Source organism: Ascidia mentula, chromosome 1, assembly GCF_947561715.1.
Source record: "Ascidia mentula chromosome 1, kaAscMent1.1, whole genome shotgun sequence".
Classification (NCBI taxonomy): Eukaryota; Metazoa; Chordata; class Ascidiacea; order Phlebobranchia; family Ascidiidae; genus Ascidia; species Ascidia mentula.
The window spans coordinates 11165138-11191434 of record NC_138566.1 but is presented as its reverse complement, the minus strand read 5'-3'; the positions used below and the strand labels follow the sequence as shown (position 1 = coordinate 11191434).

Here is a 26297-nt window from a genome sequence, read left to right as displayed (position 1 = left end):
CGTGCCGAAGACGTCGAAATCGAACCATTAGTGGCCGCAAGGAAACGAGATTAGGCGATTGGCGGCCGTATCGACAAAAATGCTTAATCGGATGAGGCGTGCGTCGAATCAACGCATATCCGTTGCTCGTTGGTGTACAACCTAAACTTAGCTAAGACCTCGCCGTTCCTGATTGACGTCAGTGGGCGACAGGTAATCGTGCCACCGAACGGGATAGATTATTGCAACTATATTGTCACAACAACGCAACTGTGGTAGGTCGATCGCGTGGGACTTAGCCTGGCAAATCCCTGTTATGGGACACTGCTTTCACCATAAGCACTTGAAAACCAGGTTATGCAAAAAGAATTTATGCGCTGTGGCTTGGCGATGCTGGATATTAAACAAACAACAATATCGCAACTGACCAGTATGGACGATATCGACGTCGCGCGCTGGGTAAGTTGTATTTTACAGCGGACTTATGAATAAAGAGAAAGTCGCCACTGAGGCCACCATGCCGCATCGTTTACCCTGCGTGCTGTGATCCGACGATCATCCTCTTATTACACGCACCAAACCTTAACAGTACAAATTGCGGCGTCAAAGCTTTCGCCCGACGAGAGCAGTCACGATAATTGTAATTTGTTGCCGCACCATTTCTCAACTTTAGCTCTTTTTGCTTGTAATGGTCTGATCAAGCCAATTTGCTGTCACAAAGTTTATGGGCAACTTCATCATTTCACATCTACGCTAACCCAAATAGGTTTGCTTGCAAAAAAGCGATTGTTCTGCGCAAGCTAAGCTTTACCTGATGATTAATCGGTGGCAATAAACTCTTGCCAGCACTAGATATATACAGAAGCCTCGCCGACATGTATTTTCCTCATGTGCCTTATACACACAACTCTCCATCTGCAGCGTTTGTTTGCAGATTATGAATCAAGATTAAATTTCAGATGAGAAAACGACCCGAGTCGCTCGTCAAATAAACATTCCCTCACTGCTGAGTCTGAAGAGCCCTCCTGGCCATCTTTTCAACACCATGCCATACCGGTCGTAGGCAATCCACCTTGCGGCTTTCGATATATTTCGACGGCTTTGGTCCATGGCCTCCTGCTTAAAGCGCCGAACTAAGACTTGGGTTCTCGTCCACGACCGACCCTGAGCTTTCTCCGTGGCACTTGAACCATGGAAAGTTGACGTTTCGCATCGACCGTAGCCTCTTTCTACGTTCACAAGATTCGAATCGTTCCTTCTTATACGCCGGGCCGACATGGGGTCGACGCCTGGCGCTGATCCACACGCGAAGTGAGGCTGGTCTTGGTGCGTGTGAAATCGGTGGTCGGGCCTATATTCTAGGTTAAAGCGTGCCAGTTTGCAATCCCTGGAGATACGATCTATAACTATGAACTACAGGGATGAACCAGTTAAATGACGCCGGAAGATAAGGAAAATGAACATTTCTCTTGATTGCATGTTGTTTACATCTCAAATAGCGAAACAACGTTCATAACACAAACTTTATTTTACTTTTGTATTTGTTCAAGAGGTTTTGTCCCTTTTGATAAAACTTGTTCAGTGAATTATCTGATTAAAAGATTTATTAAGTTCACAAACTTCAGACGTGCATTTCTGCGGGAAATCGTTTTCTCAAATGAGAAACCCAACACCGCATATCGATCGCGAAAACATCCGCAAACTCAAATTTGCATTTCCATAACCCGCATCCTTATGCTCGGTGCAATGGTTGAAGGCAAATCAAATGAAACCATCGGCCCGACTTTGGCATGTTGCCCAGCACGTACTCAAGGCGACATAATTTTCCCAGTGAAGGAGCAAGAAACAATTTGGCTGCGCATGAAATTGGCAATGTCTTGCGGCAATTCGGCGTGGGATATTGGGTGTGAAAATAGGAACGGGCAATGCTGTAAGCTCGAAACTTTGGCACTGATTGAAGGCAACATGAGAAAATAAATTTTTCCGTTTGCACGTTTGCAAACCAGGGATTGTTTTGGTGTTCGCGGTTTCCTTGTTGAGACTGCAGCGCTTCACGCGAAGCAAAAACGCGCAACAACACCCACCTTTTCGGTGATTATCGCGCTTTTCTATTCAGGGAGTTCAAGGTCAGAGAAAATCCCGTTTTAGGTGAGAGTTTATGGTAAATTTTGCAACATGCGTTGAAAAACATCCCGCGTATTGGTTCGCAGTACGGAAATACCAAACAGAGGAAATCTGCCATTAGCTCCATAATACTACCGCGGCATTTTAAATATTTCTTGCTTAAGTTTAACCCAGTGGTTTCTTAGCAGAAAGAGTGCCATATGTAACTTCCAAGAGTGTTGCGGGCTTTTGTTGTTTTTACCATGTATATTGATATTGATAATATATTTTTAGCAATATTTCGATGCTGACGCTCTTTGATTCGCCACTGGGTGCCGCGAAATCCATTTTTTTTCGTTGGGTGTCGTAAGCCAATAAAGGTTGAGCACTGCTTTAACCAAATAACTATGTTCAAGTAATATTCCTCACATCTTCAGCTTTTTGCGCACATAAAGAGGCAACAGAAAATCCTTTGAACAGGTTGCGTCACAGGACAATAAATTATCACTCGGTTACCACTCGACAACAAAGACAACCTGCCACAAGAGCCTTGATTCAATTAGCACCGAGACACGCAGTAAACAATAATTCAAACAGCACTTGTGGTGAAGGGGTTGCGCATCGATCGCAGGCTGCTAAACGTTGCCACCCTAAGAGCCCTTCCGAAAGCCACAGAACAGAACGATGCGACCTGTAGTGGGGGGAGGGTCGATGTGAGTGTGTCGTCCCACGGCTTTGTTAGGTTGTTTGTCTCAACCTTAAATCCCTTCGTTTGGGATTTCCGTACGGCTACTGCGTTCAATGAGATCATCCAATCACCCTCTGGCTAGTTATTTAATCGATATATCGAGTTCATATAGCGACTTAAAAGCTCACTGGTGTACGTTTGGCCATAAGAGGTTTGGGGGCATTTCCCGTTGTCTCCAGTGGTACATGACCTGTCCATCCTCTTTGTATTTTTATGAAAAGATTAATCGCAGTCGAGAGAATAGATTATTGACGCATCGGGGTGGTATATATTCATTGTGCAGGGGAAAGGTGATCCTTCGGCTTGTCGTGGACGCAAATAAATATTTAATTGCGCGAAGGTTGCAAAGCGTTTTAACAAGGGAAACCCATTTGTACTACAGCTTAAGATTTGTATCTTTGCAACACCATCCACAATATTAAAAACAATGTACAGGTACTGTTCGTGCTTCTATTCATGTGAAGAAAAAATCAACAAATAATGCTCTATTATCACCGCAAAATGTTGGAAAAGATTTTTTTTTATTGTTGAAACTACTATTTCATATGCCTACTATTCAGTTAAATGCTTTGCAGCCTAAAGTCACATTTGTATATAGATTTTAACATGCCATTGGAGCTTTTTGGCCGGATTGTATAAAACCAGAGCCATGGACAACACTTGAGTGTCGCAATTCAAGGTTACATTGCGGTCATTGGGACAGAACAGGAAGGAAGCGATCGTGTCCAACACGGGGCAAAAGAAATTCAAGAACTCTTATGACTTGGTGTTTAAAATATGTCCATTGACATGTTGATGCCCCCAGGCCTTTGCCAAGCTCGCGACCCATTCCCATGCTACGTGGACAAATCTCGGCATCGTTGCCAGATGCGATCCTTCCCTGCTGCCAATCATTACTATAGTGCTTGCCCGAAGTGGATCCCACATTCCATGCGGCTGTTTTATTCCCCGCAATTGGATCGTGCAGTTTGTTGGCTGTCAGTCAAGCATCTGGCTTCCGGTGTCGAGACTTGTTTACAGCCGTACAGGGTCAGCCCTCGGCACCACTGGCGGAGCCCTGGGGCCCATAGAGATACCTTTTGCGCAATACAATAATGGACGCTATTTCTTGCCCGGCAGCGGACCGCAACAGCTGCTGCCTGACGGACAGCGTTTAAGCGAACCAGTCAACGGCCGTAATGCCCCCAAGTCAACCGTGACAACGATAACAGCACTTCTTCGCAACGTTGACGATTGATAAAAATTATTTTTTATCACTTTTTCCCCGTTCATTTTCACTCGCGTTTCTATAAAGAGCTGATGTCCAATGCGTTCGCGCTCCCGAGTTATAATGTTTCTGTAACAAAGCCCATCGGCAAATTTGGAACATTTACATGTAATCCGCAGCTTGAAAATGCTAAAATTTTGTTGTAAAGCAAAAACAATAGAAAGACTGCATCGATTTAACCAAATACGTCTGGAATTTTCAGCCCCAAAACAAACAATACGCCCGGCAACAACAAACAGCGGAAGAGGTCTTTAGAGATACTGAACGTTGACAAGCGCAACAGGCGCATCTGATCCTTTCATTAATTTCGCCGTTGTTGGCAAATGTTTTCTCACCACATCAAGTGCATCGCGCAGGTGGCAATTTTTTCCACCACACGCATGATTGGTTTGCAAGCCATGTAAAGCCCGGCCAAAGGCAAAACTGTACCCGGGCCAAGTTCCAACCAACGCGCTCCGTTGCTATTTGCGCAACAAGTTTGGACGAAAGCGAGGTTCACGATGTGAAGGTATATGACGTGTATGGCGATACGGCCACTTTGATTTGGTGCGCCATTCAACGTGACTCAGTATGAACGCAGAGGCGAAAAATAAACGATGCCGGCCGACGAGTGGGTATCTTCTGTTTGAATCTCACTTCATCTCTCAAAGCGCACACAATCGCCCTGTCAAGGTGTTGTATACACGCCCGCCGCGAAGGAACTCGTCGCAGACGGTTTAATGATTCACTATTCGGTCTCTTATTGGTGACGTAACCGTCTAATGTGGTGTCGGTTTACGACTGAACAGGCGCTGTAATACGATTTCCGTTGTCAAAGCGAAATCCCTTTCTATATCCGCAATTGAGCGCATTCCTCAGCCCGACGTGTTGGCCGGTAGCAAGGAGCGCGACCTCTTTCGCTGAGGGATCGACTCGTCCCCTATCTCACCTCTCACGGCTGCCTTTCAATTGTTCCAGGAAGCACCAATCCACAACCGGTGCGTCTGTGGGATATGACAACGGTGCAAAATGACAAACCACGCTGGGTACGTTCTCATTTGTACCAACCTTTAGTGCTGTAACGACGGGTCAAATAGTTGCACACTATAAAAACAACCCAACAGGTTGATCAGTTACAAGCAAGCACACAATTTGTGAAACTGGCGTCGTTGTCATTTGTCTTTATCGGATTACAGCTGTCGACAAACTGCCCAGAAGTAGAGGGCGACACGGGTTCGACTTGCTGGTCAGTTTGCGTGAAACGCCTGAAAACGTAAGTGGCAAATGAACACATCAAACTTCTCCGACGGCCTGCTGGACGGCAGTGTTACCGATTTTGGTTGGACAGCTTTGTCCATCCGTCACTCGCTATTTATAAACGAAAACCTATTTTCGAATAGACCAATAAAAGTGCCCGTTGGAATTACACACCCCTAACATGTTAGTATAGGTTTGTAAATCGATATGTGGGATAGTAAAATTGCCTTTACTAAAAAAAGTTCTATAAACTGTTCGTGTGGTGATAAATGACATGTTGATGCTGATTTTTTAGTGGGAAAAACTCAGAACAATGTCAAACGTTTCAACGATTTGGGGCAAACATGTGACAGGGCCTTCCCATGTCAAAACATTGTCGGAAGAGCCTTTTTGAGATGGTAACATGCCTGGCAAAGTCAGAAACAAACTGTTCGAAAACATGTTTACGTTTTGTAAGGTCAGGTCGTGAACCACAAAACATCAAACGATAAAATTTACCGGAATTGAGAGTACGGAATTTGGCGGAAGAAAGCCCCCCTTAAGCCTCCCGCGTGTACACGTATGAGAGACCCTTGAATTGCGCACATGTTTGATACAAAATTGGCGTCGGATTACTTCGGACCTTATTGTCTGGCACGAATCGAGCGCCCGATCAAACGAATCCGGTCGCGAATTCCTGTATTCCAATAGGCACCGAGGACAACCGACGTCGCGAGTCGTTACACAATGCAATGATACTAATCTCAGTCAATGGGAACGTGTGTCGAGTGTAAACTGCAACTTGTTTACAACCCAAACTAAGCACCATACAAGATGCGACTCACAATAGCATTGGACAGCCGGTACTTCGTGGGATAGGCGTCGAGTCGGGAACCAGCGCTCCCGCCCTCACTGATGATCGTAAAGTGGTCAACAAAGCTTTCGTGGCTGAGTAGCGGCGGCTTCTAAGGCCCGCGAGCTTGTTTGCTTTTGAAAGCTGGGCGCTAAGCTAATGAGAAAGACAAACGGAACGAAAAGCCGATGGCGGGTTTTAAAAACGGAAGAGACAACATAAAAAGCAGGTGCCCGATGCCAACTAGGTTTGCCCCGAAACGGTTTCGGTTTTTTGGTATGGAAGATAATTTCAGGCGGGGCTAAACTTTAAAGCTCGGGAAACAGCGAAATTCATTGTACAACACACATCATGATAATGACAGTAGATCTTACTTGCATATAATTTGTTTGCTTCACAAATTTTCGTGCGCTGCGAGAAGCCAGGATGGCTGTGATAAAGACTAGTTTGTTTTGCAGCACAAAATTTTATTTGGCGTAAAACGCTCTTTTGTAGGCGCAAATTCCTCTAGTATTGGTTTGAGTATTTCTTGTCATAATACTTTTAATAGCACGGGCTTACGCGAGCGACTACACCCGCTTCCCCTAGCTTTAAAAATTTCGGTCTGTCACAAGAAGTGCACCGGAAACTATTGCAGTAACGAAGAAAATGTAAGAGTGGCTGTTTTAAAACAAAGTCGGTTTAATATACTAACTTTATAAAAGTGACACAAGCAGTTCTTTTTTAGCGATGCTTTATTGCGTTTCAAATTATCGCTCGTATCTGTCTGGCAAAATCAGGCTAACGAGATCAACGTTTGCTCTTTAGCGCCTCACCGTGACAAAATAAAAGTAATACAGCAGTAAAAAGAATTCGCAATATTCAGAAAATCCAGAGTGAAAAAGTTATAAAACCAAACAAAATTGCTCTAGGCGGTCAGTGGTGGATCTGCATTAATGCGTTAAAAATCCAAAAACTTCAAACAAAGTGTCAGGCGAACAACATCTAACAGAACTTGAAGAAATTAACACTACTAAACCCAACCGTTCTAGCGCTGATCGATCAACACAACGTTTAAAGCTTTGTGGATCAAAAACAAAGGAAGAAAACATGTTTTTCTTGAACATGAGCTTTGTTAAAAACAAGTAACATCATTAACATTGCTTGTGCACAATGCATTGAAAACAACATTTAAAAGCTTAGTGCAGTTGATGTATAGTGGAACTGAATTATATTAAAAGTGTTAAGGTCTTGTTAAGTGCTACGTAAACACGTGACATAAAACAACCTTTTAAAACTCAACCCTTAAAACTTTGCTACAATGATAAAAAGATCAACAAAAATTTTGGACAAACCAAAAATGTTAGCCGGGTAATAATTGACTTTTGATGTATGGAAAATGTGTGGGTAATATTTACAAATGACAGATGAAAGATTGCTGAAGCATCAACACATCAGGAACAAAAACAAGCAGTTTCAGGTTGTTCAGTTTTCATTGGCATCGTCTGTGTCATTCAATAATTCACCTTCCTTGAAATTCTTCTTGCGGTATAGAATATAATGTTGAACCATGAAAAGAATGTCAAAGAGAATGGAGAAGAGACCAAGACCGAACTTAGTGGGGTCGCCGAAAACCAAATTCCACTCATCTGTGATAAACGCAAAACCTTCTTTAACGCTAATGAAACTACACAGACGTAGAAACTAAATTTAATGCATAGTTATTTCGCAAGCATAGAAAAAGTTTTTCCGTGACGTAGATGCAGGTCACATGTCCAGCTCGAACCACACTATTTACATTGATCAAACGAAGTACCGCAGCTTGTGCGACAACATACAATAGCTGCAGGCGGGATATAAAATGCCGAGGCGTCACACGGTTAGGGCTGTTCTTGTTCAACGAACAGGGTTGGTAGTAAAACAATTAAATAGAACATACCGTTGTTATAAGACTGCAGAAACATCTGCAAAATACTTAAAGAACCTCCAGTAAAATCCAGAAGCACATTTCCAATACTCCAACCCTCTGTGCTTTTGCGTTTGTAATTCATATAAGCCTGTACAGGACATGAAATGTTACAAACTAAAAACCAGTACAACAACAGAGACAACATCTATAGTCTTACCTGAGGCATGTACTTGACAAGGGTGACCGCCAACTTCAAATACGAGAAAGCCATTAAGTAATCCAACCATGTTATTTTGTGTCCAATAGCAACAAACAAGAGAATAAAGACTGTCAACCAACCAATGCTTAAAAGGCCCATTGCAATCTTAGAAACCCTTTGGCCACCTCGCTGTTCACAAACATGGTAAGAATTAATTGAACAGGAAGCAAAGAATTAAAAGAAAACACATAAGTTTGATGCATACTTCATATATGAAGCATTGAACGATGGTGATAGCAGTTAGGACAATAGCATGAAGTGTGAAAAACACATCATTGGGCTGAACAGGATTAACTCCATCTGGAAACTTTGCAAGGTACTGTTGCTACACAAAAAAAATAAATTATTACTTTAGGGAGCACTTCATCAAGTGTAAATATTTGTATTCCTGACACCAACCTTAACCAAAGGTATCCAAAACAGTCCAATGTTGTATAATCCATAGGCAATAAATCCTGTAATGTTGTAGGCAAGGTAATCAAAGTTTAACCCGACAACACTGCAAAGAGAATTAATGGGATTTTAAAATTAAAGTGGTTAACTTGAATTCAAACTAAAAACCTTTTTCTCCGGAAGTTTAAAATCACTTGAGGGTAAAAAGAGACCGACCATGCCACAAAATAGATCCACCCAATCACAGTGTTAACAATGCCAAGCGTTTTGCTATGAATGACATAGATCCTAAATCGGGGATTATCAGGAAGGCTGAAATTTAACTTTTTTTTAATTTGTGTCCATCTAGACCTGAAAATGGAAACCATGGAAAAGACAATCACCTTACTAACTCATCAGAAGTGTTAACCACAACAACTATTTGTCCAACAGCGCAAGCATTTACTGGCATCTGAATTGTAGAGTGGTTGGCAGGAAAAATCACCTGTATATATGGATCAAATGTAAGGAAGTGTTAGTGGAAGAAGGGTTGTTGACCAAAGGTCATAATCCAGCTCCAAAATATGACTAAGCAGATTCCTTTGTACACTACTATTGTAATGATTTTTTCTGAATATGGTCATGTTATTTATAACCAATTTAAAAGAAAATACTCCATTCACTATGAATAGGCTTTAAGATAATGGCATTGCATCACATCCGGCAAAACTGTGTTGTACCTGTATTGGATACTTGACTGGTGGACCACTATTTGCTGAATGCTGATGTGAGGTGTTTAAATGCAGTGTAAAATTTTTTGATTGTTGAGTGGATAGAGTAAAGGTGACATTGTCTTGTTCTCCAGGAATGAGTTTTCCAGTTGATTTCCATGTTAAATCTGTTCAATAAAATTAAATCAAACTTTAATATCTTCACAAAATTTTTAAAGCATTAGTGGTATATTTAAACTATGAACACCAATAGATTGCTTACAAAAACTCGAATAAAGTGGTAAAAATAAACAGTAAAACTTACATGAAGTGCTTCCATCAGCTGTTAGTGTGGCAGCGCTCATCAGAATATACAGATAAAAAAATATATATAACTTAAACATTTTACTATATAACATATTGCACATTCATATCTAATAAAACATAATTAAAAAGATGTATCATTAGGCCTACATCACAATGTAATGAAACAGAACAAGGTAACCAACCGCAACAGCTGTAAAGGTGAAAACAAAACAAAAGTCCCGTGAGCTCAATACTATTGACAACTCCACGCGCTCATTAATATGATTTCTGTTAATACATGATTTGCACCAAAACAGCGCCTCTAGTGTCAGCTCGGGATCAGAGGTTAAGTTGTGCTACGCGAGCGAAGTGCTGTTTTGTGTGATAGTAAGTTATGGAAATAATCACTTATTTTGTTTGTTATACGGCTTTGGTTGTAAACTGAATGTCAGGACTTGGATGTTGCGTAGTTGGTTGCAATAACAATCAAAGAAAATTGCGTCAGTGGAGATCTAAACAGTGTGAGTGTGAAATTCATGAATGCAATCTTGGATGTAGTCGGTGCCGCGGTGCGTATGTCATTCTCCATTCGTACTTCACCCGTTTCCAACGAAATCAAAACATAAAGAAGATCATGATCGATGGGTGAATTGTGTTAAAAGGGAAGGTTGTGAAAAACGCAAATGGACTCGCATTTGCTCCAAACAGCACTTTGATAAAGGCAGGCCAACAAAACAAAATCCAGTTCCTAATTTACACATGGGTCATACAACCAGTGTCATAAAAGCTAGGAAACCACCATCTGGTTGACAAGCAAGTAAAGAGCCCTAACAACTTTAAATAGTCCCAACATAAGTACAAGCCATGAAACAATTGAACCAAGTTCTATATTGGGTGCAGGTGGTAGTTGCAGATGCAAGTGAACTCTTTAAACCGAAAACAAAATCTATTGCAATAATGCCGATGTGAATTTAACTTTCTGACATCTTTTGAACTGGTAAAACTGAACAAAAAATCAGTTTTCAAGTTACTAGACAAGAGATCTGTTGGGATGAATTACTGGAAAGATTAAGTTGCAATGCAACAAGAAGCAAACAAATCTGTACATGTCTGTTATTTGATGATGAGTTAGTGTTGACATTGATGAGATTTTGATTTGAACTGTTGGAAAAAGATTTAGCACTGAGATTTGGCATTTTTGGTCATCGGCTTCAAAAATCATAACAACATTAACCAAATTTCTTTCAGGGCAACTAAAAAGTCATAGTATTGACCTAAATGTTGACCTATCCGAGCCTTTTCAAAAACCTCCTTACAACAAAGTTAATATATTATTGACTGCTCCTAAAAATGTAATTGCAAATCAAGACAGTTTCTGATGGAAGAGGCAGTCTACACACCACTGTTTGGCGACTTTGTGATGGCTGACAGGATTTTTCACATTTGTGAGGAGTTGCTTGTAAGACGTTGTGATTTATTGAAGCCACCTCGTATGAGGTCCAGAAAACTAAACAATTTGCCAATCATCGAGTATATGTTGAAAATGTTTTGTATTTTGTTGATATTGTCATGATATGCGCTGCTCTGTGTAATCTAATGGAACTACTTAGTCAGAAGAAATATTGTTCACATGGTTTATTTTAAATTGTTGCTCTCTTGAAAGTTTTGTCACAGAGATGCATACTTTATTGTTAATACAAATGTTTGCACATAAGATTAATAAATCAACCAGCACTGTGTGAACACAAGAATTTTCAATTACACGAGGTAATTTGACAGTAAACTGAAAGGAACAAACAAAGGCATTGAACAAAGTACAACATAAGAAGGGCAGTTTAACAATGTGCATTTAAAGATATAAAAATAATCACTTGTTTTGTCCAAACCAGATTGCTAGAAATCTATTTCTTTAGCAATCAATGAACCTATAAAATTTGAGTTTGATACATTCCTCTGAAAGAGAAGTGAAGTGCACGATTTATCTTAATTTAGTTGCTGTAGTTTCAGCTCGATGCTGCAATGAGATTGCAGTTTTGATTTAATCTAAAAAATGCCATGGTTTCAAGGCAGACTGATTTCCTATTTTAGGCTACTTTACAATTAATAGGACTACCCAAACAACTTACCTGTACAGGTGCAGTATGCCCGCAAAATTTCTCCAGATGGTCTAACACAAAGAGAATCTTTTGGGATGGTTTACACTTGGATGTGAAAAATCAGTACTTCTGCAGTAGGCAGCAGTTTAAAGGTTTAATATAATGAGACTCCAGGTATTAAAATGCTCTGCTTATAGGTTGACATTTAGGAGCTTTTTGGCCACGTAAATCGACATCGTTTTCATTTAGACAAAGCAGATTGTCTTTGCAATGCCATCACATGGGTCAAGCAGTTGCTCTTTTTCAGAAAAACGTAAAATACTTATGTAGGCAACTTCCCTTGGTGATTTTAACAACTTAATTCTTTACTGCACACCCAAAACATCTGCGGAAAAGACCAAAGCAACATGTTTCGACTTTGTTTTGTTATTGGTTGCAAACCAAACAGCTTAAAATGTTCCCGCAAACTCCCAACTGTCCACGTCCGCAACGCCTATGCCATGCTTAAGGTCTTTGCTTTCCATTTTGCTACAAAAAATTTAAAAACATCCCAAAACTGTTGTTATATTTGACATTTACCAACCAAGACCAATCATTTTCTACACAACAAAACGCGCGTAGCACAACTTAACCTATGACCCCGATTCTCGCGCATGCGCATTGGCGTTGGTGCAAATCATGTATTAGGTTGTGGTTTGGTTTGTCAATTCGTTTTTGTCCAAATGTTTAAAAGTGTTGACATATTTTTGTCATGAAAAAAACTAGTCAGACCATTTCCTTGTTTGTTTCGGTTTATTCAAAAAGCTTTTAAAAAGGTTCTTTAAAAATCGTCGGTGGATCGGCCGTCAGTAGTGCTACAAGTTGAGTTGCCATACCGTACTTAGCCGTATCCAATCAAATTCAAAGGTACTTATTTCTGAGAAGCGTGCTTATTTTCGATTTTTTATTTATACGTTTTAGTGATGTTCCCAGTTCCAAACTATCCGGCCCTGCCGGACCCGGATAGTTAATCAATCAAATCCGGCCGGATAATTTGGATCCGGCAGTTTGTTAACACCGATTCGTGTATTTTATCGGTATGGCAAAAAATGTTTGATTGCCAAACAGAATGCTGTGTTAAGGTTAAGCTTATCATGAGTGGAACAAATAAACGTGGGTATTTATTAATATGGTATAACACGTCACGAAAAGCCTTGATAACAAACAACAGAAAAATCGTAAGTCGGCGAGTATCATAGACTGGGTCCCAAAAACGAGTAATTTGCGAAATGTTTGTCCGTTTTTTTGCACAAAAATGATTTCCCAACTATCCAGTAAAATGAAGTGTATTATCCGGGCGCATCCGGGTATTGAAACTTGGTCAATATCCGGTCGGGTCCGGGTACCCGGATCCGGCTCAAGAAATCACTAGTACGTGTTTATAATGATCAAATACGGATTGTTTTAAATGCCTGCCTAAAATGTGGCGTTAAGTTTTTTGACTTAGCTCTAACATCGGACAAAGTTACTGAAATAATCACAAACGCCCTTGATTTGCGGTACCTGTCGCATAAAGGCGTATTGCGCAATTATGTTTCTGTAGTAGGCATACATATGCGCCATGTTTTTTTTTTTTGCTTTTATAATCGGAAACCCAAATCACAACCAGTTCTCGCACCCCATTCCGATAGAGATGTAATGAAGAATTTATATAATCTAGCCTAATGATTCAACATCCAGCAAACCACAAAAGCAAATCCTGTACCTCTGGTTAAGAATCCTATCTCTGTGCAATAGTATCTCAATTGCACTGACGCAAATGAGCCTGATTGGCCGTTTACGATTGCCGCCAAATCGTCTGCCCTTCTGCAGCTCAACAGAGATCACTTAGAAGACAGTTTAATCCGAATAGCAGTTTATGGGGGAGTTTCAGCAAACAGCAGTGCAGTATATTGCAGCAGCAAGTACAAGAAATAAAAGCCAGTATGGGCACACACAAAACAGCATGAACAGTTTGTCATGCAATATCACTATAAACGCGGCATGCATAGTCTACGTAGTGCGGAAAAAAGGCAAAAATCGCAATATGTTATCGCCTTGTGTGTACTGAAAACAAATATTTCACGAAAATCTAACAGGAAAACCTGTCAATCAAATGTTAGGACTACTTTCGTTAGAGGTCGGGATTTCTATGTAATTAATCAGAGGCACGCGGCACCGAAATATGTTATGGTGAAAAAGCACACAACAATAAAATTGTTAGCGTTAACCAATTACAATTGGAAATGTGTAGGACTCCTGCATACTATTATATGTATCTTGCAAAGGTATTTTCGCTTTAAAACAACCTTTTATCACCATTTTTAAGTCATTTATCTTTACAACCACTACTTGTGAAGCCGGTCGTAGAAATTCTCCCGACTTGATTTGTCCGGCCTTCATGAAAATAAATTGTGAACTGCGCAGACTTTCTATTTCGCCAGCCATTTTTGTTTTTTTGAATTTTTAGTGATATATTTACTAGGTATAAAACCTTAGTACAACTAGGCCGGGTCCACACTCACGCTTTGCGCCGGTTGATTCTTTGTTTGTTTCATTATACGCCAGCGTGCGGGCATACGCTCGGGACTATAGCAATTGTCGTAAATATAGAGTCCCATGCTACAGTAAATAGAATTTTCCACGTGAGGTGTTCAAGCGTAACGAAATCTTCTCCCTGAATTTATTTGTTTGATAACCCACTGTCCTACACATTTTTATGCATTGTGCTTTTGGATAGACGAAGTGTTACTTAATAATAGTGATGGATAGTTTTTCTTCGTATGGATCCAATCCCTCAGGACCCCCAACATTAAACCGCGAAACTGTAGCCGAATCGTTGAAAGTTATCGAACTTCAAGCTGCTATACAACAACAAGAAATGTTGGTTCAGGTACGAATGTTTTTTTTTAGACTTTGCCTGAATGTAAACTGTAAAAGTTTCTGTGTAGACTATCAATGACAAATGTTTCAAGCTCTGTGTACAAACTCCTGGATCAAGTTTGGACAACTCACAGCAGGTGCATATTCAAAAAATAAAATAGCTGGTTTAGTTTTGCACAAGTGTTGCAATATTTAGCTAGCTTTTAGTTATTGTAACTTTGACAAAAAATAGTATTTATTTTTCAGAAATGCCTTGCGAAATGTGTTGATCGATATGTAGATTCCTGGAACTGTGTGTCACGGACAGTAACAAATAAAATACGGCAACATTCTCATATGATGCATGAGTGAATTTGATGGCATGACCTTATTCAATTGTGTGACATGTTGCGCCATCTAAATCTTTGTTGCATTACAATTCCTTCTTCCATCCAGTGTCAGGCATTCATTTTTACAAAAAATTATTGGAAAAATTATCACAAATAGTTTTCATGGCAAACATTTTTGTCCGTTTTTTTTAAAACAAAACATGTTGAAGATTAATAAACTTGTATGTTTTTGTGCTTGTGAATGTTCTCTGAGTTGTGTCATTGAGTTTTTATGACGTTTCAACTGTCATTCATGTTTAATATTTTAAGTCAAAGTCCTGTTTGTGCTTTGCAGGGTTTGTAGTATTACGTGATGCTTTTGTCTTCAAAACTTGTGAATCAATGTTGTGCCAGAAGATTCCTGTCTGATTATGTGAAAATTGTTGAAGTTGGACCAAGGGATGGCTTGCAAAATGAAAAACAAGTTGTTCCAACAGCAGTCAAAATCGACCTGGTTAATCAGCTTACAAATTGCGGATTTAAGGCTGTTGAAGTGACCAGTTTTGTATCACCAAAGTGGGTGCCACAAATGAAAGACCACACTGAGGTCCTACAAGGAATTAAACGAGGATCAAACACAAAATACTCTGCTTTGACTCCAAATCTTAAGGGCTTTACTGGGGCAGTTGCTGCAAATGCAGATGAAGTAGCTATTTTTGGAGCTGCCTCAGAGTCATTTAGTAAAAAAAATATAAACTGTTCAATACAAGAAAGTTTGAAGCGGTTTGAACCAGTTTTAACTGCAGCAAAACAGCACAATATACCTGTACGAGGCTATGTTTCCTGTGTGGCAGGTTGCCCGTATGAAGGCACGATTGACCCCAAGGCAGTTCTAAATGTAACAGAAGCTATGCTAAACATGGGTTGTTATGAAATATCTCTAGGTGACACCATAGGTGTGGGCACTCCTGGTTCAATCAGAGCCCTGTTGGAAACTCTCACCAAAAGTGTGACCATTGAAAAGTTAGCTTTGCATTGCCATGATACATATGGTCAAGCTCTTGCAAACATTCTAACAGGAATAATGTGCGGAATACGAATTTTTGACTCTTCTGTTGCAGGGCTTGGTGGTTGCCCTTATGCTGCAGGTGCATCTGGAAATGTTTCATCTGAAGATGTTGTTTATATGTTGCATGGCATGGGAATGGACACTGGAATTGATTTGGAAAAATTGGTTTTGGTTGGCAATGACATTAGTACCTTTCTAAACAGAAACAATGAATCAAAGGTTGGGAGAGCGAAGCTATCAAAGAAATACGAGACCAGTTAACATTTCTATTTGTGTTTTCAAATACATATTTACCTATTGTATAGATTTTATTCTTTTGCTTTAGTGTTCAAAAAAAAGATCAGTGTCGAATATTGACAGATGAAATATGCTTGAATCTGAACCAAACTACCCCGGCAGGCTGTCGATCGACATATAGGAAAAATAAATTATTATTGCTATTTTCTTGGTTCCTTCTATTTATATTGTTGAGAGCTGCAGACAGGGTGTATACACGCACTGTTTCGACCTGTAAGGTCTCATCAGTGCAGCTGTTGATGTGGCACTGTGCTAGCTGGTAGCTCTCATTGATTATTATGGCTCTTTTGCGCAAATATTTATATTGTATTTCGTATCTTGACTGATGAGTTACATTAAATTCACTAAAACATATAGTGTATACTTTGTTTATTCCTACACCTTAAAGGTCAGTCCATACAAGTCCTTCATGCATACAGTTTGCAGTGCAGAAAAAATTGTGGGCCGCTGCCCTAAACTGCAGAAAAGGTCTTCAAAAGTGAGATTTGCGCTTGCGACCAGTGTACTTAGTGTTAGGACGAACTGATTTTCCTTGGCGCTTTCTTCTTTCCTTTTTCTCTACTATCCAGTCTCTAGATTTTTTTATACTCTGTCGCTTGTGAAAACTGTTCAAAGATCTTTCTGAAGTGTATTTTACTTGTGATGTTGAATCACCAGTTCCCAGTCCTTGTGGTAAAGTCGGAGAAGGTATTCCACAGAAGAGACACAGAAATATTTTCTTTGCTTTTGTACTATTCGGATAGTCGACAACAACACCACCTCCAAATCCAGCTCTGACTGACTGGCTGGTAATAAGTTCCAATTGTTGTGGATTTTCCGGGTAAATCTACAGTAAACAAAACAAAGCCCTTCAAAACCTTATAGCAAGCATAAGGTGGTGAAAAACACAAATTTTGAGATTTTATTCGGAAGTTAAAGGGCCTACTGTAGACATGTTTAGATATTAAGTTAAAAGTTTATTCAATTTACTTGATTCTATTTGAATAAGTGTTGTTTTTCGTGATACTGATAATGCTTGATATAGGCGAAATATATCTATCTACAAGACAAGTGATTTACGTTTGCTCTTTGACAACTTGCTTCAATTTACTGGAAATTTATTTTTAAAAACTTTTATATTTTAGCCCACCTGAAACACTGCCCTGGTGCCATGCTTCATTGAAGCATAAAGAGTTGAGAAGAAAGTGTACAGACGCTTTTGTGGCTTGTGGTACTTTTTATCTGCGTTGCACAGCCACTGCAGAGCAGATATGCTTATAACACCATCAAACATTCCTGGGCGAAAGCTTACACCTTGTCCAGCATCAGCCAAGACAACATCCCCATCAACTTCTCTCTCTCTGGCAACATCTAACATCGCTGCACTTATATCAATTCCAATCCACTCGTGTCCATATTCAGTCAAGCATTCGCCACTTAGTCCAGACCCACAACCAACGTCCAGAATAAGGCACGGAGTATCCTCTGGTAAGTTAAGTAACTCGATTGCTCTTTCGCTCATACCAGCTTGAATCTCTATCATTCTTGAGTTGGTGGTATATTTCTTGGCCTCTTCCTCATTATAAAAAATCTCTGGTGGAGCCTGATGCTCAGGCCTCCTTTTTGAAGACATAAGTATAGATTTTAAATTTACTTAACCCCTAAAGGACTGTAAAATTCAACACGTTTTTAAACGGCCCAAATGAAAAACTGACATAGTTTCCCAGATCTTCAGAACAGAGCTATGTACAACAATTGTACACTAGACCCATTTTATACTTTATTGCTTGTCGTGAACTCATCAACAGACATTTTTTTATGTCTTATACATCATCTGCTTTCCGATCTTTAGAGCAATGAGAAAATATGGCGACACCAAACACGTTTAGTCGGTATGCAAACTACATAAAACATAACATCAGCACAAATCGAAAACAAAATAAACGTGGAGTAATCGGAAACTGTAACGTGCCAATAAGCTCGGAAAATACTACTACACCGGGTCACAAAGTTTTATCTAAACTTGATCCACATATAAGTATGTGTAAAAAAGAAATCTGTGCGAATTTAATGGTTAGGCATGAACAGGGCCACCGCCTGTTATTTTTGTTTATATATTTGAGTTGAAATACTACACGAAATTGTTGCGTTAATATTCGCACAGATTTCTATGTTACATAGGCTTATATGTGGATCAAGTTTGGAAAAAACTTTGTGACCCGGTGTAAAAGTATCTTCCAATAAGCTCAGTCTGGCGCCGATAGGTTCCGCATGAGCGATTCAACAACTGCGTTTCCACCACAGAATAGTAAAACAGTATTCTACGTAAACAATCATTTTTGAGGACAGTAGATTGAAATTAGAAGAAATTCCGATAAGTTTTGGATTTAATTTGTTTTCCCACAAACTTGCAACTTTCTCGTATTTCACCATAATGTTTTAACAACAGTGCAGCAACCTCGTTTGCTTGCACGGTAAAAGTTCCATACTGCTGAAGTTCTACTTGTACTGCATCGAAATTCAATCTCATCAGAATAAAGAAGATTTATCTGCAAATATTAGTCAATTTTACGCTAAACAATTTACCTGGTGGATGAAATATTGCCTCGACAGAAACGTAGCTGACATTCGACAAAGTAGCATACATAAACCCATATATTTTATTTAACAAAAATTGGAGCCACTGCATTGGATCAAAATTTCTGTGTCCTGCTGTCTTAACCAGACTACTGGAAATCGTGGGCTCGCTGTCCGTTATTTATCAAAATGGATTTTGTGCGTTTAACAAGAGAATGGTGACCGCAAGAGATAAAGTTGTACAAAAGCCATAAAAAGCCTCGCGTTTATTGAACGGTTTCCAACTTCGCTTGCTGAAGGCAGTAAGCCGAACACCGCTATTTACAGAGAAAAGCGACCAAGAACAAAAAGATAATCGAAGAAAATTACTGAACCTTGATGATTGTGTGGGTGTTTGACCTGCAAAAGCTTAAAAGTGTTACAACACTAAAACAAATGTCACAAAAGCGGAGACCGATAAGGAGTTCAAAAGCGTCTTGACAGCCTACTAAAAAAAAACTATTCTGCAGCCGCAACAGCTCCGTTTTGATTATCCGCGCCTTCCTTCGGTGTCCCTTGTTTCTCGTCGGCGTCGGAACCGTTCTCAGCCGTCTTGTCTTTCTCGCTGTGTTTGCTGCGTTTTCGATCCCTGTCACGATCACGATCTCGTTTACGATCTTTGCGGTGCGACTTGCTGCTCCTTTCATGAAACAAAACACGAAGTAAGCACACAAGGAATAAGAGACGCACGCCTAATGTATGTTTCATACGATTTTATTTTTAAGAAATATATAATCCGCCACCTCCTCAACAACGGAAATACGCAAAAGTGATTTTAAATAGCGCCCAATTGCGACAAAGTTGCCAATGAGGAATTGTGTGGAGTCACTTACTTTTTACTTGGCGATCGCGATCCAGATTTTTTGCGCGGTGACCGGGATCGGCTTCTCTTCCGCCTCCTATCTTTGCTTCTGCTGCGGCTCCTCCTTCTCCTGCTGAAATAAATCAGAGCTGTTATAATCACACTGTTTCATTTCACTTTAATCTTAGCAATAAATTTTAGCCTATAGATTGCGCATTTGCAGTTTTGTTGTAAGCCAACAAAGACATAAACATAACTACGATGAACTTGACCAACCTGCGCGAACGAGAACTCGAACGTCTCGATCTTCCGTGTGACCGCGAACGAGACCGACGGCGTCGGGATCTGTCCCGACTCCTCGACCTTCTCCGTCGATGTCTGTCGCGAGACCGCGAACGACTTCGCGACCTTTTTTTGCCTAAAAACATACAAAGGTAGTCATAATACTAAAAAAAGCAGCAGCAGTAGTTTTTTATTACAGGATCAACCTGGCTCATAAACAGGAATATAAATTTCGCCCCATGGGCATCTTCAGTTCTTGAAATAAACGTAACAAATGATTTTAAAAACGTCTAAAAAACAATAACAGTATTGTCGAAATATATATTCCTGTTTATGAGCCAGGTTGATCCTGTAATAAAAAGCTACTGCTGCTTCTTTTTTTAGTATTATTAAATAAGTTACAGTGATCGCTAGGCCTGCATCTGCAGTTTTGGGTAGATCCCAATATTTCAACTTTTGAAGTAGGTAGTCATAAATGACTTCAAATATTGAAAAATTGTGATCTAAAAGACAGCAGATGCTGGGCTGGACAGCAGTTCGTCTTGTAAGCGTGATTCTTATGAACAAGCGTTGGATGCTGCCTTTTAACTGTGCAGGCAGTTGTCTTGCCTTGCCTTCTCATGCACGGCTTGCAACACAGTATAGTGCCTACTCGCCCACCGTACTATTTTGAAGTTGCAACAGGTTGATGTTGTTTTGTTATCCTTAGTCCATTTAGTATTATAGTTTTTCAGAAGCTTTTTAAATCATTTTATCATTGTGTTTACTGTAGCTAAGGAACTGAAAATGCCCACAATGTGAAACATATATTCCAAACAACAGCCAGACTGATCCTGTTATCAAATGATAGTGGTCTGTGTGTAGGTATAAGGTGTAGGAAACAGAAGTAGGGACATTCCGAATATTGCAACATGCGGTTGTTAGACAGCTTTAGAAACCAGACAGCTTTAGAAACCAAACACCTTTGTGTCAAACATTTCTCCTTTACACAAATGATTCTATCGAGTTATCATTCTAAAGGTGCGGGACAACAATTGTAGTCATGTTGTTAACCATTTAACCACCTTGAGTTAAAGAAACAAAATAAATTAGTTGGATAAATTAACCGAGGACATGAGCTGGTTTATATATTTTAATAAACAATTGATGCAAGTTACCTGATCTGGAGTCACCTTCCAATGCTTTGGTTATCAGGGACTGTGCCTCTCTAACTCTCCTCATTGCTTCATCAATTTCCTTTGCAGTTGCATCACCAGGTGCTTTAGATCCAGGTGGTGGTTTCACAATAGCGTTGTTAGAACGGTTTATTCTGAAAAATGAATTATGAGCAGCTGGGTCATATTTACAGTAGTTTGTTGTGTTTCCAATATTTTTTTTTGAAAAAGTAATTCACAATTTTTTACTATCTTATTACTACTACAATGACTACAGTTTAGCTATTGTGGCATGCAGTTTTACTAAGCAGGTCATTCTTGGGGTTCAATAATAAGCATAAAGACTTTTAACACTGCAAAGCAACAAGACAATATTTCTGATCTATGACAAAAGATTGATTGAACACCTATTTCATGTTTGCAAATTTCATGATTTAAGACTGTCACGGAAAGAGCTATTCACCATGGACCATTAAGAGAACTTAGAATAGAATCCCAACCCTGTCTTATTTAAACATTTATCAAAATCAAACACCAAAATTTAATCTCAACACACTTCAGAGGTCTTTCACAGAAGTTCATGCCATTCAGCTGCACTGCATTTTGAGCACATTCAAGGGTTGAAAATTCCACAAAAGCAAATCTGGTTGGTTGTGTTTCATCTCCAGCCATGCGCACATGTCTGACAGTCCCACATGTTGAGAAAAAAGCTGACAGCTTCTCTGATGTAACAGCCTACAACAGGATAGAACAAAGCATAACATGGTAGTTTTACAAATTACTAGGCAAAATAATTTGCAAAAAAAATACCTGAGAGTCCAAGTTTCCCACATACACAGTTCGTCGTAGATCGTCTATTTTAGCTGGCTCATTTGTCGCCTATAGACACAAATGGTAATTTTAGTCAAAGAAAATTGTTTTTTGTTTTAAAAAAAATATTAATTATTTTTCTGGCCACTTTATGTAGTTGAGGACAATTGTTTTGGCGATGTTTCCCTAAACAAAATACTCTCAATAAAACTTAACCCCCCAAAAATCTGAACAATACTTCTTCAGACAAAGAATTATTTATTTTCTATTTCCACATTTTACATTCTGCAAGGTTTTTTAAAATCAAAATTTAAAGTGGTCCACAAACCGGCAATCCTGGAATATTGGATGCAGAGCTTGCAGGTAGGACAAACTGCATTGCTGTTTCTTCATCAGGAATAATGCCTAAAAATGGACTATGTTTTATTAAGAGTAATGGCAAACTAAATTAATTTAGCATAAATAAGAAATACTTACCACAAACAAACCATACATTCAAATGATTATTTTTTAGGTGTATGGGTATGAGCAACAGTACTAGTGCTAAGGCCAAGCTTATCGTTTTGTGAAACACATAATTTTACCTGTGCTTGTAAATAATCCAAGGGTACATTATAGGAATTTATATCTTGGTGAACTAAACCAATCAAATTATGCATATTCATACTACAGTTACTAAAACAATGACCTTGTAACAATCTGTGACACAGCAAAAATATTACATTAATAATATGTCAATCGACAGCAGTATGAGTTAACTTCAACTGGGACTTTTTTATCTGCAAGTATACAGAAGAAAAAGAAAGTTATAATGTGATGAGAGCCTGTTGAGTTGGTGGATGGCTTCCTCATGTCCGCTATTTTCATGAGCAATATTTGCGAGTTCAAGAAGTGTGTTGTGCTGAACAAGGATACACGAAAAACAAAGTGGTTTGAAACTTTTGCAACAAAGCTACCATTGAAACCAAGGTAAATACGTATTTAAATGCCAGTAACTTTCTGAATAAGTCACAATTATGTGACTGATAGAATTATCAATAAGTTTTATTGATTTGAGTGTAGTCTATCTCACAGCTCTATAGGCATGTGAATGTGAAACACAGCATTAAACTATTCCAATGCATCCCATAACTCATGTTCAACTCAGAAACACCTGTGCCACGCTTGCTAAGCGTGGTTCTGATGATGAAAAGCACAATGGATGGCTCAATACTCAAGCCCCAGTTTCTTGTGGATGTGTTCAGATAGAAGTGAATATGCACAGAACAAAAACAAACAAAAAACAAAGACTTAATGTTGCAACAAACATTTTGTTTATTGAAATAACAAGTTTTATGGTTGCTTGACAACAAATTCACTATTATCTAGTAGGATATTTCCTGCATATTTTCAATAATATTTACCTTCAGTATAAGGAATGCACATGAGAGATCGATCAATAAAAACAGTGTTTGATAAATGTTGAGAAACACCTACACAGCTCGGATCACGATATCGTAGATATACAACCTTGGTTGTTCGAACTGTTGAATCCCTTGAGACAAAAACAAGCTGTTAATACATTGGATTTTAAAGTATAAAACTTCTACAGTGATAATATCTAAAAAGGAACTTACAATTTCCTTGGGTAGATTTGCATTTCTTCAATGGGACCAAGAAATCCAAAGAGTGTTTCCATTTGTTCGCGTGTTGCTGAAGGAGCAACATTAGCAACCTGCACCACACAAGTCGCCATACTGGCTTTTTTCAAACCTATTTATTTGACTTAATGGTATTTGCGTACTGAAATTCAACGAAATAGCTTTTGATTGTAATCAATAAACCAAAATCAAACAGAAAAACAAGCAACAAAAATGTACAACAAACTTCTTCAATCAAACCATTTTTGATTGAGAATTTGTTTTTTGAAAAGGTGAATTCATGTAAAGTGACCTTATGCATCTACAAGCATTGTGTAAAACAGTTCTTATGTTGGACTTACAGAAAATGTTCCATTTCCTTAAAAGCAACAAACATGTTTGAAAGGAATAGATAGCAACAATACAAAAATAGACATAAATCAATAGCTTGGTTTCATAAAATTGTCACCTTTACTGCTCCCCCCCTTACGCTTGTCTATAATTTGTTGGATTTGTTGCAGCTCCCTGTTCAACTTCTGCTTCTCATTTTGTTCACGAGTTCTACGAGTTTTTCTTCCACCTGACATTTTAATGCCATACTGAAAGGCAGCCTTCGGCATGGCTTCCTTATTGGACATGTAAGAATTGTAATCTTCCTGGGTATCAAAATCCCACCGACCAACAGGACCTTTTTTACTACCCTGGTCCATTTTTGAATAGTCAGCTTCTTCATCACTGTCACCACCCATGGCAGCAATGTGGAACTGTGTTGAAGGGTAACATTCAGCATAACTATCAGGTAAATTCACATTGCTTCCAACCAATGGATTTCCTGTAGTTTTCTTCTTTTTCGATTCTTCCTCAACTTTCTGTTTTTTATCAGCTGTTTGCTTTTCATTCACATTCTTAAGCAGTTGTTTAGTTGAAGCCTTTGCTTCTGCATTGTGAGCCTCGATGCTGTCTTCATCCATCCGTGGCTTTTCAAAATAGGGACCAACTCCATAGCGACTGTGTTTGGATTTTTTGGTCGACGGTACATAATCTCCAACATCATCAAAAATGCTTAGATCAGCTTCAACAGGCCTGTGAATCTTTTCATCTCCCTTGGATCTTTTTTCTTTCCTGCGTCGATGCTTTTCTTTCGTGCCTTGGCGCAAGTAAGCCAGGATTTGGGTTAGCTTGTTAATGACAATGTCATTGGTAGAAAGTGTGGTGTGTGTTTCAAGATTGGGGCAATCTGATTTACTTCGGATTAGCGTGGTTGGTATATCGCTTTCATTATATTCATTATCTAAATCAAAAACATAAGCCATGCGCCCAGGTAAAAATGTCTCATTTTGGCGTGAAAATTGACTTTGAAACAAAGTGCGAAACACATTTTTAGCCATTTTGCTTCTAATGTTGTCAAATGGAGATTCCTTTTTGGGTGCTTCAACAGGCGTTTCCTTTTCAATAACACTATCCAAAATCTCCTCATCTTCTTTCTCCTTTGTGGTGATTTCTGCTCGAACTTTCTGAAGCAAAGCAAAGTCCAGCCCTTTCACCAAATGGGTGTGAGCCATGTCACCACCTAAGAACTTGGATTCCTGAATTACTTGTCTTCTTTTTTCAGCAGTTGTGCGATCAATCTCGGCAGAAGGGCCTACAGCACGGTAGTCGGCAGTTGTGCTCATTAATTCAACATCATTATAATCTCCTTTTCCTTCCCTTCTTTCCTTAGACCTGTCTCTATACTTTTTGGCCAATTCTGCTTGTCGTTCCATTTCTTGCTTTTTGAGCTTTGCATAGAAGCTTTTCTTTTTCCGTCTCTGCTCTGCAGCTGAAGCATCATTTGATGCATCATATTCTCTTGGAACTGCGAATCCTCGATGGGTTTTGGTTGTCGCCTTGTTACCAGGCTTGGTGCCATCAGCTCTTGGTGTCGAAAGCAATTTTCTGAAATCAGCATTTGTCAAAGGCTGCTCATTTGTGCCACCAGACTCATCATCCAGGTCTGGTGCCATAGGGTTGGAAAACACTTCCGTTGCCATTTTGCCTAAATATTGACACTAAAACACTGACAGTTAGTTGGATATAATAATTAAATGTATAAAAAATCCTAAAACGTTGTAACAGCCCACAAACTAAATCAGACAATGGTTTCACAAAAACTTATTTTACATTATGAATACAAAGATGCTAATGTATGTAGGCTATATGGCAATGGCAGTATAATACATAAAAAGGGCAAAGACTTTTTTTCAATCATGCTATTGCTTGCATTATGTTGCAACTTACAAAAAACTACATTTTTTCGTTTGAGGTTTGTTTTGTATGGTATGGTTTGTTTGTTAAGTACGTGGGACATTTTTATTTAGGTAACCATTCTTCTTACCATCTATCTACTATCGAAGTTACAGAAATAAAATAACGAACAACATTAGAATGCATATGTAACAAATATTTGCCACTTCCTTAGGATACTAGTTAGAGTTTGTCTATTCTCCACTGTAAGATTATTTGCTACTGGAAAAAGCTTTTAAAGCAAAACTTCGCTCATCCACGCAACCCACCTTAATGAAACATGCTCTTTCTATCAAACGCAGCAAAACGTCATGGACCATTGGTATTTTGTTCCAGCAATGAATTGCGCATGCGCCATATTTATTTACACCACGATTCAAA

General features: G+C 39.2%; 6 protein-coding genes across 8 annotated transcripts; 2 read left to right on the top strand and 4 right to left on the bottom strand.

Annotated features, from left to right (window-relative positions):
• Positions 1 to 6896: 6896 nt before the first annotated feature.
• Positions 6897 to 12292, bottom strand: LOC145889021 (cystinosin-like). Of its 2 annotated transcripts, XM_082979906.1 has the most exons (10): positions 11827 to 12292; positions 9720 to 11743; positions 9425 to 9582; positions 9089 to 9189; positions 8874 to 9017; positions 8712 to 8811; positions 8518 to 8637; positions 8271 to 8441; positions 8084 to 8201; positions 6897 to 7793 (listed from the first exon to the last, which is right to left on the bottom strand). In XM_082979906.1, exons 2-10 carry the CDS (start codon positions 9820 to 9822, stop codon positions 7630 to 7632), a joined length of 1179 nt encoding a protein of 392 aa, XP_082836032.1. In that variant the 5' UTR covers positions 9823 to 11743; positions 11827 to 12292; the 3' UTR covers positions 6897 to 7629. The 2 variants fall into 2 exon arrangements, with proteins under 2 accessions (XP_082836032.1, XP_082836024.1); XM_082979898.1 differs by having other exon boundaries at positions 9720 to 12292.
• Positions 12293 to 14504: 2212 nt separating this feature from the next.
• Positions 14505 to 15360, top strand: LOC145917870 (mitochondrial import inner membrane translocase subunit Tim13-like). Its single transcript, XM_083003176.1, has 3 exons — positions 14505 to 14707; positions 14766 to 14834; positions 14944 to 15360. Exons 1-3 carry the CDS (start codon positions 14579 to 14581, stop codon positions 15046 to 15048), a joined length of 303 nt encoding a protein of 100 aa, XP_082859302.1. The 5' UTR covers positions 14505 to 14578; the 3' UTR covers positions 15049 to 15360.
• Positions 15360 to 16335, top strand: LOC145917868 (hydroxymethylglutaryl-CoA lyase, mitochondrial-like). Its single transcript, XM_083003174.1, has one exon. It carries the CDS (start codon positions 15379 to 15381, stop codon positions 16333 to 16335), a length of 957 nt encoding a protein of 318 aa, XP_082859300.1. The 5' UTR covers positions 15360 to 15378.
• A 506-nt stretch (positions 16336 to 16841) lies between these two features.
• On the bottom strand, positions 16842 to 18015 carry LOC145917869 (18S rRNA (guanine-N(7))-methyltransferase-like). The gene is made up of 2 exons (XM_083003175.1): positions 17501 to 18015; positions 16842 to 17197 (listed from the first exon to the last, which is right to left on the bottom strand). The coding sequence occupies exons 1-2, from the start codon at positions 17981 to 17983 to the stop codon at positions 16844 to 16846; spliced, it is 837 nt and encodes a 278-aa protein (XP_082859301.1). The 5' UTR covers positions 17984 to 18015; the 3' UTR covers positions 16842 to 16843.
• A 1163-nt stretch (positions 18016 to 19178) lies between these two features.
• LOC145898566 (putative splicing factor, arginine/serine-rich 7) lies at positions 19179 to 23877 on the bottom strand. Of its 2 annotated transcripts, none has more exons than XM_082987074.1 (9): positions 23631 to 23877; positions 23418 to 23548; positions 22343 to 22419; positions 22015 to 22083; positions 21761 to 21939; positions 21208 to 21359; positions 20045 to 20186; positions 19800 to 19901; positions 19179 to 19606 (listed from the first exon to the last, which is right to left on the bottom strand). In XM_082987074.1, exons 1-9 carry the CDS (start codon positions 23747 to 23749, stop codon positions 19426 to 19428), a joined length of 1152 nt encoding a protein of 383 aa, XP_082843200.1. In that variant the 5' UTR covers positions 23750 to 23877; the 3' UTR covers positions 19179 to 19425. The 2 variants fall into 2 exon arrangements, with proteins under 2 accessions (XP_082843200.1, XP_082843208.1); XM_082987082.1 differs by having other exon boundaries at positions 19800 to 19898.
• On the bottom strand, positions 23797 to 25680 carry LOC145898555 (protein Red-like). The gene has a single exon (XM_082987063.1). The coding sequence runs from the start codon at positions 25661 to 25663 to the stop codon at positions 24074 to 24076; it is 1590 nt and encodes a 529-aa protein (XP_082843189.1). The 5' UTR covers positions 25664 to 25680; the 3' UTR covers positions 23797 to 24073.
• Positions 25681 to 26297: the final 617 nt, after the last annotated feature.